The 12,676-nt window shown below is 36.4% G+C and overlaps 1 protein-coding gene across 1 annotated transcript in view; it reads left to right on the top strand.

Moving 5' to 3' along the window:
* The window catches only part of LOC137651827 (transient-receptor-potential-like protein), a 57,823-nt gene extending 47,208 nt beyond the window's left edge, over window positions 1–10,615 (top strand). Inside the window, 1 exon segment of the mRNA XM_068385047.1 lies at window positions 5,712–10,615. Within this exon segment, the coding sequence (XP_068241148.1) occupies window positions 5,712–6,358 (647 nt within the window). The 3' untranslated portion in view covers window positions 6,359–10,615.
* Window positions 10,616–12,676: the final 2,061 nt, after the last annotated feature.

Below are 12,676 nucleotides of genomic sequence, written 5' to 3'. Positions count from 1 at the left end.
AGCTTGGATTAGAAGGACGGACAAATTGATGGATGTTTAGTGAGTAAATTAATGTACTAACCTCCTGGCTAGTACAATTTTAACGTGTTCGCCTAGCATTTGCATGGCTACAGATCGATCCCAGCTGTTTACTTGGGAGGATACTGCTTTGTTTGGCCACCACAGTGGGGGGTTGGGCTTGCCCGACTGACGTTCTGGTAAGCATCTATTCTGATGAAATTGAAACTGAGACCAGACATCTTTAATCTTAACCTTTATGTGATCAAAATACAGGGGAGTTCAAGTTAGATAGGACGTGGTAAAAGGAAACAGGTTAAATATAGACTCAGGTAAACAACAGAAGAGAAAAGAGTGTGCTTAAAGTAAGAAAATTACTTATGATCGAATTGAGTTTGTATGAAGAAAATTAGCTATGAATAAAATGAATGTGTGTAAAGCAAGAAAATTAGTTATGAGTAAATTGAATCTTTTACATAAGAAAATTAGTTAAGATTAAATTGAATATTTATAAAGTAAGAAAATTAATTATGAATGAATTGGGTTTTTATAAAATAAGAAAATTAGTAGGTTGGCCAGAGCACCAGCCACCCGTTGAGATACTACTGCTTGAGAGTTATGGGGTCCTTTGAATCCTTCTGTCTGGTTACGGTTCGTTTTCGCTTTGCCTACACGCACATCGAATAGTCTGGCCTATTCTTTACATATTCTCCTCTGTCCTCGTACACGTGACAACACCAATATTACCAAACAATTCTTCTTGACCCAAGGGGTTGTTAACTACTGCATTGTAATTGTTCAGTGGCCACTTTCTGCTTCGTAATGGTAGAAGAGAGATTTTAGCTATGATAAGCAGCTCTTCTAGGAGGACACTCCAAAATCAAACCATTGTTCTGTAATCTTGGGTAGTGCCATAGCCTCTGCACCATAGTCAACCACTGTCTTTGGTTAGAGTTCTCTTGCTTGAGGGTACACTCGGGCACACTATTCTCTTTGATTTCTCTTCCTATTGTTTTGTTAAAATTCTTATACTTAATATGGGAAGCATATAGGTCTATCTACTGGGGCATCAGCAGCCATTGCCTGGCCCTCCTTGGTCCTAGTTGGATGGAGATGGGGCTTGGGTGCTGATTATATTTATATATGGTCAGTCTCTAAGGCATTGTCCTGCTAGCTAGGGCAACGCCACTGTCCCGTGCCTCTGCCATTCATGAGTGGCCTTTAAACCTTTAAATGGCGTCAGGAAACGTTTTTGCAATACCTAAGGAAACCAGAACGGGAAAGCGTGGAGTTTAACCCACAAGGGAGCCTTTGTCTCGGTCACTTGAAGGAGTGAAAATTATTTATATGGAATAAATGGAATTAGAAATTTAATCCTAAATTTGGGTCGAACCAGGGATAGATCGATAGCATTTAATGGTTCCGTGTCTTTACGTACATAAAAATTATGGGTAGTAAACTTTCTCGTCTCTGTAAATAGGAATTTATACCTCGTTTTTTTAACATTTGTTCACAAATAATGTCCAAATTTGATAGGTCACATCTTGCTGTAAATTTAGCTTTCTGGAAGCATTGTAAACGTTATAGAGGCTGTCTTGGCAAAGATCTGACAGGGATTTTAGCTTTTTGGAAGATGCTGTCTGAGGAAAGATCTGACAGTGATTTTAGCCCTCTGGAAGGTGCTGTCTGAGCAAAGATCTGACAGTGATTTTAGCCTTCTGGAAGATACTGTCTGAGCAAAGATCTGACAGTGATTTTAGCCTTCTGGAAGATACTGTCTGAGCAAAGATCTGACAGTGATTTTTGCCCTCTGGAAGGTGCTGACTAAGCAAAGATCTGACCGTGATTTTAGCCTTATGGAAGATGCTGTCTGAGCAAAGATATGGCAGTAAATTTAGCCTTCTTGAAGCGTTGTAAATGTTATAGATGTTGTCTGAACAAAGATCTGGCAGTAAATATAGCCTTTGATGGCGTTGTAAATGTTGTAGATCCTGTCTGAGCAAAGATCTGGCTGTAATTTTTCCCTTCTAGAAGCGTTTTAAACGTTATAGATGCTATCTTAGCAAATATTTGACGATATATTTAGCCTTCTTGAAACGTTGTAATCGTTATAGATGCTGTCTGAGCAAAACTCTGGCAGTAATTAATGCTGAGAACTATCTAAAATCTAATTAGTATGCTATTTTAATGACCATGGTCTTAAAGCCAACACATCTTTAAGTTACTTTACAAAATAGATGTCTGTTCTGCGAATCGGAGTGAATTTTGCAATTGAATTTGGCCCCCTTATGTCACGTGTTCCTAATAAGATATTAAATGCGCCATTGATATTGTACGATTGCATGCACAGTAGCTACAAATTAATGGAAGTTAATTAGACATTGAATTAATGATCTCAGTTTGGACGTTCTCTTCCACCTTATCGCCATTCCCTTCATATGCCATCGACCACTGTCCTCTTGCTTAGCACTATCATATTCGCAGAATCTGGAAGCTTCATTCGATGAGAGAGATTAATCAATCAGTGTGGTCAACTTACCCTTGCATGAGGAAGCTGTTGCGTGGCTTGGCCTCAGTTCAGGACGGAATAGTTGAACTGGATACGAAGGTTGAGAATGTTTTTGTTCCGATCTAAGGAGTTGATTTTCAGAGGCCCCCGTCGGGTCTCGGTTATTGTGAACAAACGTGATTAAAAGGTTTTTTTTTTTTCCCTCTGAGTTTGTTTTCGGAGTTATTGTGAACGAACATGAACTATAATCGAGTGTATGGACTTCTGTAACTAATCTTCTAGTTTGTTATCGGAGTTATTGTGAACGAACATGAACTATTATCGGGTGTATGATCTAATGTAACAAATCTTCTAGTTTATTTTCGGAATCATTTTGAACAAACGTGAACTATAATCGGGTGTATAAATTAAAGTAATAAATCTTCGAGTTTGCTTCCGGGGTTATTGTGAACTTACACTAACTATAATCGGGTGTATGAACTAATGTAATAGATCTTCAAGTTCATTTCCGCTTTTATTGTGAACAAACAGGAACTATAACCGGGTGTATGAACTAATGTAATTGATCTTAAAGTTCATTTCCGCTTTTATTGTGAACAAACATGAACTATAATCGGGTGTATGAATTAATGTAATTAATCTTCGAGTTTATTTCCGGTTTTATTGTGAACAAACATGAACTATAACCGGGTGTATGAACTAATGTAATTAATCTTCGAGTTTATTTTCCGGAGTTATTATGAACGAACATGAACTGTAACCAGGTGTATGAACTAAAACGGGGTTTACATGGTCGAACAGTTCGTCGAACCCGGTTGTCAAACCTACTTATCAAAAAGTTCGAATCGGTGGAGTCAGCCACAAATGCATAAGGTTTGTGGACAATGAAGCCCAGCCCACAAAAGTCAGGCGAGAACATACTTTCTTCGAACCGTTTGACGAACGTGTTCAACAACCAAATACCTGGTTTACACTCACGAACATCAGTTTAAACTCTTGTCTGTCGAACCGCGTTCGACCGTGTAAACCCGCCTTGATGTAACTGAACTTTGCAAACCATTTTAGGTCTTGCTTTGATCGTTGGTCAGAAACATCTTGTCTCTATAATTGGCATTAAGGTTTTCAATGGTTATTTTTTTCTTGATAATCCATGAAACGAAAAGATGATCCATAACACGAAAAGATAATCCATAAAACGAAAAGATGATCCATAACACGAAAAGATAATCCATAACACGAAAAGAAGTCTTCCAAAGGGAATGTGTAAGGGATCGAAACGCATAAGATACAGCAACTTAGCAAATTAAACACTTTAGCATAGATCATTGTTTCTCTTTAAAGCCACGGTGGGTGTTCTGTCTCTACAAAGTCTGCTTCTACCCTGCGGTACGTATACCCCCCTTAACCCCCCAACCCCCCCAAGTCTATCCTTGCATTCATCTATTCCACAAGGCCTACTGTCAACATTCGACTATATCTATAACCCTTTGCCAATTAAAAACTGTCGCCTGTTGATGCTAACCCAATCTTTTAGATTAGAATCGCCTTACAGAGACCTTATTTGGTCTGACATATGTTGCCTTATTTTCTTTCGTTTGTTTACTAAATACAGTTATAACCATTGCTTGCTTTCCTGACAGAAAATTTTTATTGAATGGTTTGTTCTACATCTTGCTCTCAACCTTACAGAAAAAGCATTTGCTAGTTGCTGTGTACAATGCTGAGAGAATTTTTTTTTACATAGAGTTCATTTACGTTTTTTTTTAGCATATTGCATCACTTAATTATAATATCAATTATATAGAACCCTGGCTCATGCAACACAGGGAATGCAGTTGTTCCCACACCCTCATCCATATGTTTTTTTTTAGCTGAAGAAAGAAACAATGTTTTAGATGGCCGTTGCCTGCGCATAAGACTGGGTTTGTTAAGGAACCCAATATGATTTATGATAATCCTTATAGTGTGTTATTTTTTCAGATGAATTCCGTTTAGCTTAAGGGTACACTGTTAAAAAAAAACCGTAATTTTAATTGTAATTTCTCGGAAAAAAATATACTGTTCTCAGCGGTATTTCAGTAAAATACAGGCGACCGTAATTTTACCTTTTACGGGGTGATGACCGTAATATCACGCTTTAACGTCAATATTGTTCTTAAAACTGTAAATGTCTGGCAACATTAATTCCAGGATTTTTACCGTTTGTTACGGCAAATTTTTAACAGTGTAGCTGCTATACATTTAGATTATAGTACATTAATAGAATAAATTTATGTAATGATTAAGCTAATCTAATGACCCAGTGTATTGGTGATTTACTGGAGACACTATTTCAGAAGTCAATGCTCATTTCAGAATGATTGGATAGCATTTCAAATATCATGAAACATATTGTCTTTGATATAAGTATAGCAAGTACAGGGTGATAATAATCTTCATCATACTAAGGCATAACGAAATGGTTCCCATAGAGTTAACTGTTAGTGAAGTAGTTTCAAACTCATGATTGTTTCCTTTTCTGTCACGTATGTAAAGCCCTGTCCACACGATCGAGCATGCCCGACGGGCAAATAGTGATACCAGACCACAATAGTTAGTAAGAATGAGGGTTGATGCCGTCAGAAGCGAGAAAACTAAAGGCAGGGATCTGGCAACACTGTATGATGCCAGATCCCTGTCTGTGGTTTTCCCGCTTCTGACGTCATCAACCCTCATTCTTACTAACTATTGTGGTCTGGTATCACTGTTTGCCCATCGGGCATGCTCGATCGTGTGGACAGGGCTTAAGTGAGAACTTTTATATAATTTATTTAAATTGTGAAAGAAATGTTCTTGAATGCAAGAAATAAATCATGGTCTCAAACTGTGAGCTCCAAGATTTTGAGATTTCCCATACATGGTAAGTTGTTTTAGAATGGAAGTTCACTTTAGTTAATAACTTTGCTGATGCACAACCAGCAGTTTCTTCTGTATCATTTAGTTGTGCCAAAGGTATGAACTTGCAAAGCAATGCTCTATTATAGTCATGAGGTCTACAATAATACCAATTTTATCCTTCATATACATACAAAATCTAGTCAACTCTTAATAGTGTTATAAAAACTAGGTTTATATAGGTAGATGGTCATGTAATGTTACAATGTTTTTTTTTGTGCATGCACTTACAGAACTAAATTCTGATAGTGTTTATTGTTCTTCTTTCCAGGAAATTTAACCGGGTGCCTGCTTGCACCACAGGAGATGGACTATCTGCGGAAGGAGATTGTTAGCAGCCTCCGGAATGAGCTTCGTGATATGCTACGTGATGCTCTAGCAAGGGCTCTTACTCCTACCACTTCAATTGCTTCTCATTATTACTCCCCAACTCCCACGCCCAACCCTACACCTCAGTTAGCGACTACCCCAATTGGACAACCTTCGCCTGTGGCTTCCCAGCAATACCAATTCGCAGCTTCACCACAAGCAAATAGGTCTTCGTCGCCTCCGAACATCCCACAGCACATGTCATACCAGTCACCCTCTGGGGCTCAGTACCAGAGTTCATCTCCCACAACTGAGTTGGCACCAACTCCGTACTTGAGAATGTCATCCAAAGCTCCTTCTGAAGCGCTTGATCCTAGGACAAGTCCTGCGCCTCACCAGTCATCGCCCAAGTCAAGTCCGATCCCATCCTCATCCCTGAGATCAAGTCCAATTCCTCAACTTAATCAGAGGCCTAGTTCCAGTTGTGGGCAAGTCCCTAGATCACATGGAAGCCCACAAGTGACTCCTACAAGTGCCGGCCAAGTTCTTCTCCGCCCTCCGAGTGAGTCCGACCACATGACGTCGTCACACATGTACACACAGCTCTGAAGTTTGTTTGGCACAGATGTACAGGTGCACATTTCAATTTTCGATTCCTGGTGCTTTTGCCCTTGAAGCATAGGCAAAACCTGCTATGATGGAATGCCTGGCGCCAGTCAGAATCACTGAATTTTTGCAAGTACAGTGTGACTTGTCAAGCTAGTCTCAGATTCTGCTATTAGCCAGCAACTTGGATGGATGGTCTTTTGCAAGATACGCTGCGCTTGGTTAACATGGGTTGGCCCCCATGATATTTTCCCATGCCAGCACTGATGCAGGAACCCTCTTTTGGTGACCTGTGAAGCTATTAGTAATTTGAGTATTTAAGGCAGCTAGCTCTTCCTGAGAAGGTCGAAGAGAGCTTAATGACACCGGTCTTAGATTTACTGCATCAGCAAATCAACAGTACTGGCAAGTACTTTGCATTAATGCAGTATGCATTTTTAATTACATAGACATATATGGCATTTAGCTTTAAGATGTCATAGGGAGACTGTTAAACTCAGACACTGAAGATGGACATTAAGAAATGTTTTGTTTTTTGGGTGGACGTCAATCTTTGGGAAAGCTGTTATATTTAAAGAACTGTTGTTGCATTTTCTCTGTGAATATGCCTGGTCAAGAAAGGTGAAATAGAATTGATTATTGGAAGAAATGCCGATAAATTGGTAATAGGAGAGACCGGAATTTGAGAAGGTGCCTGTAAGTGGAGAATATTTTGATGTTACACTCCTCGAACGTCGTGTACCGGAATAAAGTTCACGCCGGGAGCATGGAGCATTCATCTGTGAGAACTGAAAGTTTCACGACCAGAACCTGTGTTCCTTAGGGCAAGGAATCAAAGAACATACTCACTTTTAAAACACATTTCTACACTGTTGATAGTCTGCAATAATAGGAAAAAAAAATATTGTTTTTATTTATTATTTATTATATAGTGCTCATAGAATACTCTTAAGACTACGAAAACTAACTATCACTTGAAGGATGAAACAGATTTCATATTCTAACTTTTAATATATTGCTGTCTTAGAAAGAACATTCTAGAGAAATATAGGAACTTAAACAAAGCAGTTTATAGAAAACGGAGTTAGCTTTGAAATTTTAATTGAAGCCTTCTGCAGCATAATTGAAGCAGTTTTGCAATATCCTGATATTGAAGCTGTCCCCTTGAGTTTGTCTCTCACACAATTTGTATTGAAGACGCAGAAAGTCGATCCAGTAAAGATACAAATGGTGTTTTAATCTGTAAATCTTTTATTCTTATCGTATTCAATCTTTTATTCAATTTTTTTGTATCTGACACAAGTCTGTGATTATCGATACAACTGCAGAAATTGAGGAGGCTGGTCATATAGTATCCTACACTGTTTAAAATTTGCATTAAAATAACGGTAAATGTCTGGCAACAATTATGCCAGGATTTTTACAGTTTTAAAAACGGATATATTGACGTATAGGAGTGACATTACGGTCACCAACCCGTAAAATATAATAACAAAGTAAGGTAAAATTGCGGTCGCCTGTATTTTACTGAAATATGGTTAAGAACAGTATATATTTTAAGGAGAATTTCCGATTAAAATCACGTTTTTTTCTAACAGTGTAACTTGAACCGTTTTTTAATACAAAACACCATTTGTTTACCAAGTCAGCCAGTCACAGATAATTCAAGATCTATTATCACCTGCTCCACTGTCTGATTTGAATGCCAGTGATCCTTATCTAAAAGATACCCGGATTAGATTTCACAAAGCTAACAGGGCCAATTATTTGGTCCGAGTGGTCATCAATCCTCTATATTTGTCTTAGCCAAGCCATTTTGGCCGTGTCTAATTCACGGCTACGCGTGAGTTTTTTATATCTAGCATTTGAAAGTTTTCTGTTTGGTCATCTTAGACCAACAAATACGTCAACAAAACAGAATCACAAGCAAACACAAAAAAAAAATAATTAAAATCTGTTTACCAGGCAGTGCGACTCAGCCAGGTAAGCAGGAAATCACAAGTGCTGCTTGACGCATTCTGAACAATGCGATTTTTCGTTTTTCCAATTTTTTTTTGTGAACTACAGTATTTGGAGGACTCCATAGTACATGTGATACCTTATGGACTTGTTTCCTTGAAATATCTGGACGCTAAATGTAGTTCCTCTTCTATTTTTCTAAAACCAGTGGAGTTTTCCTCTCTGTTGTTTTAGCCTGAAATACTCTACGATACAGGATGTGAACAAGATGATGGACGGTCGAGATGCGGAGGAAGGAAGAAGAAAAAGCTTGAAATCTTTCCATATGTAGCATCTGCTTTTTGGCTTGAAGAAATAGTTAATATCATAAACTTTCCGTACTGAACCTGTTTATTATAGATAGTGTTAAATACTAGTATATTCTTTGTACTATAGCTTTTCAATTAAGCTGCTGATTAATTGAATTACCGATACCGAGAGGGTTGTTTTGCATTGCAAAGGGTAGAAGAAGAAGATGAAGAAGACACAGGAGATATTTGTATGGCTGTTGGCTTTTATTTTGTAGGGGTCGTAAAACAGAACAGTTGGGAGAGTTTGTGAGTTTGTTGTTTTGCAGGGATGAGAAATAAAACTCGTCAGAGATAAAATGATTTTATGCTGTTGATTTTAATTATTGTTGTATAACTTGTATTAGCATGTAAGGAAATGTTGATAGAGATAATGGTTTATATTCAAAAGTTTAACCATAAATGCTATGGGCCTTGCTATAACGGTAATTGTAAGTGTTAGATGTATAAATATTAGGCTTAATATTGTTTTGCGTTTTATTTTTAATATAGATTTGTTATGGTACACAAATTGGTTAATTCATTTGCTTTGATAATACTTATGATCTGCAATTGTTAATGCCCACCCTACTTCTCATTTCCTTGCTGTGAACAAATGTAATTTTCACTAATTCAATCAAATTTTCACCTTTTTTTCTCTTATCACCATTAGGACCAAATTTCCCGAAATTTGAGAAAATTAAAACTAAATTTTCACCAGATTCAATCCAATTTTCAATTTTTTTTTTCTTGTCACCATCAGAACCAAATTTCCATAAATTTGAGAATTAAAACGTTACATATATTGAATAGATCAGTTTTCACCAGTTTCAAACTAATTTTCATATTTTTTCTCTTATCACCATCAGGATCAAATTTCCAGAAATTTGAGAATCAAAACGTTACATATTTTGAATAGATCAATTTATACCATTTTCAAACCAATTTTCACTTTTTTTTTCTCTTATCATCATCAGGATCAAATTTACAGAAATTTGAGAATTAAATCTTTACAAATATTGATGGATTATCACCAGATTCAAACCAATTTTCACCTTTTTCTCTTATCACCATTAGAACCAAATTTCCTGAAATTTGAGAATTGAAACGTTACATATATTGAATACATCAATTTTCACCAGTTTCAAACTAATTTTAACTTTTTTTTTTTCTCTTATCACCATCAGAACCAAATGTCCAGAAATTTGAGAATGTTTAAAACGTTATATTGAATAGATCATATTGATTAAGCTTCTGGCCAGGCAGTTCTTAGCACCCAGCCTCTGAGAGACTGTGAAACTTGTACAGGTCCTCGACTTACAAACTTAATAGGTTTCAGGAAGATATTTGTAAATCGAATTTTGTTAAAATTTTGGCCTAGGTTAGGCCTAACTTGAGTCCCATTACTATGATTTTCTGCTATAAAAGTCAACAATTAGTTTGGTTTCATATGAAATAGATATCAGGTTTTTACAAATGTTGTTTTGCTTACTGTATTAGATAATATAATAATGTTTTATTATAGTATTTTTTTTATCTTTGTTCTTTTCAGATTGATTTGTGTTTGTATCCAAATGTTTGTAAGACGAAATGTAAGTTGGGGATCTGTAATCAGTAATAGCTATGTTTGTGAATTCCCATTTACCTATGTGCTACTTTACTCTCATGTGTATTTTAAAGTTTTTTAGATTGGTGGCGAATGTAAATTAGCTTCGTCTTCCTTTCAAATTATTATTATTATTATCATTATTATTATTATTATTATTATTATTATTATTACTTGCTAAGCTAAAACCCTAGTTGGAAAAGCAGGATGCTATAAGCTTAGTGCCTCCAACCAGAAAATAGCCCAGTGAGTAAAGGAAACAAGGAAAAATAAAATATCTTAAGAACAGTAACAACATTAAACAGAAACAATAGTCATTATACGTGTTCATATACTGCAAGCCTTCTATAGTTTCCCTTGACAAAACAGTGCTAAATTGCATTATGTTAACAGAGAAGGAAACTGGCGTAAAAATTCTCTATTTTTCTCGAGTCTGGTGGGATACCTTCTAGATTTTAGTCATGTCAATATTGTCAGTAACTTTCGCGGATGCTTGTGAAATGGACGTCGTTCCAAACCTTTATTGTAGCTGATTTTCTGTACACAATCTCTTCATGTGAGTAATTTCTGGACCGAGTCTGTATAATATTTTGCTATTATTGTTTGCATAGAAGGCCACCCATTATCTATTCCCCAGCGCGTTTAGTAGTACGGTATAGCTAAATAAGAGGAGAAGCCAGGATGTTTTTTTACGTTAGACGTGGATACCCGACATGTTGAAAATTCCTTATCGTATGTAACTAATTATCTCCCCTATGTAAGTCGGAAGGAGGTTATGTTTTCGACCCTGTTTTGTGTTTGTGAACAGCTTCCTGACCACCATTTTTATCGTAGAGTAATGAAACTTGCAATGATTAACTTTTATGCGAAAAGCTGGAAATCATTAAATTTTGGAAGGTCAAGGTCAAGCAAAATGTCCAATTCACGTAATCAGCCATAAGTTTGGATATCGTTGTCACATACTTTTAACTTGATTTACATTTGAATTTTTGAAAATCCACGCCAATTAATACATGTTAAGGTCAAGAAATAAGCTGCCACGGCTGAGGTCTTCGCTATACTGAGTGCCCCTCTAGTTTTACTTTGAAGTCGGATATCCTTTGGTCCCGACACACACCATAACGACCCACGAGATTTGTTCATTATCTTACATCGGAAAAACATTTTTCTCCATCTCTTCTGGAAATGCACTGATAACTGGGCAAGTTTTCACCCCTCTAGTTTTATTTATCTTTTTATTTGTTTATCGCTTGTGCACCAATATCGCATTAGGTGTCTTACTCAGTCCTTCACCAATCCGCAGTTGGTCTGTCTGTCTGTCTATATAGATTGCCTTACCTTTGTGTAAGACCCTTAGCCAACGTGATGATGAAAACTAACCAAACCCCAGACATGAATAAGGACATGTCTGAGGCCTTTGTCCTGCAGTGGACTAGAAACGGTCACATTTGTTGTAGTTGTTGTCACTTCGGGTAACGGAAGCTTTTAGTGAAACTTCCATCTCGTCTTGTTCTGTGTCAACAGTTCCTTGGGAGATGCTACCGAAATTAATTATTAGGTCGTTGCCTTGTTCTTGCTGTAGACTGTTACAAAATATTATTGTCTTAACAGTTCTTGAAATATTGAGCGGGCAGGTAGCTTAATTTACGTTTTCTTTTAGGTTAATAATTTTTTAGTGTATTTTGGAATTTTTCAACTACAATAGTCCTACTCTCGATCTACCGATTTTAGAATTCACTTTTTTGTAGTGATGAAATATTAGAGGTCTTACAATAGGCCTACTCTCGATCTACCGAATTTAGGATTCACTCCTTTTTGTAGTGATGAAATATTAGAGGTCTTTCGTGTTTCTCTTTCTACCCTTTATTTGCACTGTCCATTTCCTTTACTAATTCTCTATATATTTTCATGTTCTCTGCTCACAAAATCTATTTGGCCTATCTGATGACGTTTCGCTAAAAAAAAGCTGCAATTAAAACTAAATTGTCCATGAAATCTAGTAGTATTTATCATTGTAAACAAGTAAACGAGAGTTTTTAGCACATAGGTAAATGATTTAGTAAATTATAAGTAACGTTTATTTGTTAAAACTGGCATCACAGTCTTTTGGGTCAGCAAACCTATGGTAAATATGTGAATAGGAAAAAGTGAGAATAATTTAAAAGTGCCCTGTTTTTTCTTCATATATTCATATTTGTTTGACCAAATAATAACCTGCTTTTAAGTGTTAATGACCTTCAAGATATAATTTAATACATTTTGAATTCATAAAAAATTGAATTATTTGATAATTTGGATTAATTTGTGGTATTTTCCCAATGGTTGTCTGCCAATGAAGCAATTGTTAAATGTCCTATATATAAACATGGGAATTGAGTTTGTAAACTAATTTGATCTCAATTTCGTTCGACATAATTGCTATATAAAAAA

Source organism: Palaemon carinicauda, chromosome 13 (assembly GCF_036898095.1).
Source record: "Palaemon carinicauda isolate YSFRI2023 chromosome 13, ASM3689809v2, whole genome shotgun sequence".
Lineage (NCBI taxonomy): Eukaryota > Metazoa > Arthropoda > Malacostraca > Decapoda > Palaemonidae > Palaemon > Palaemon carinicauda.
Note: the sequence above shows the minus strand (reverse complement) of the source record. Positions and strands in the feature narration are given on the sequence as shown.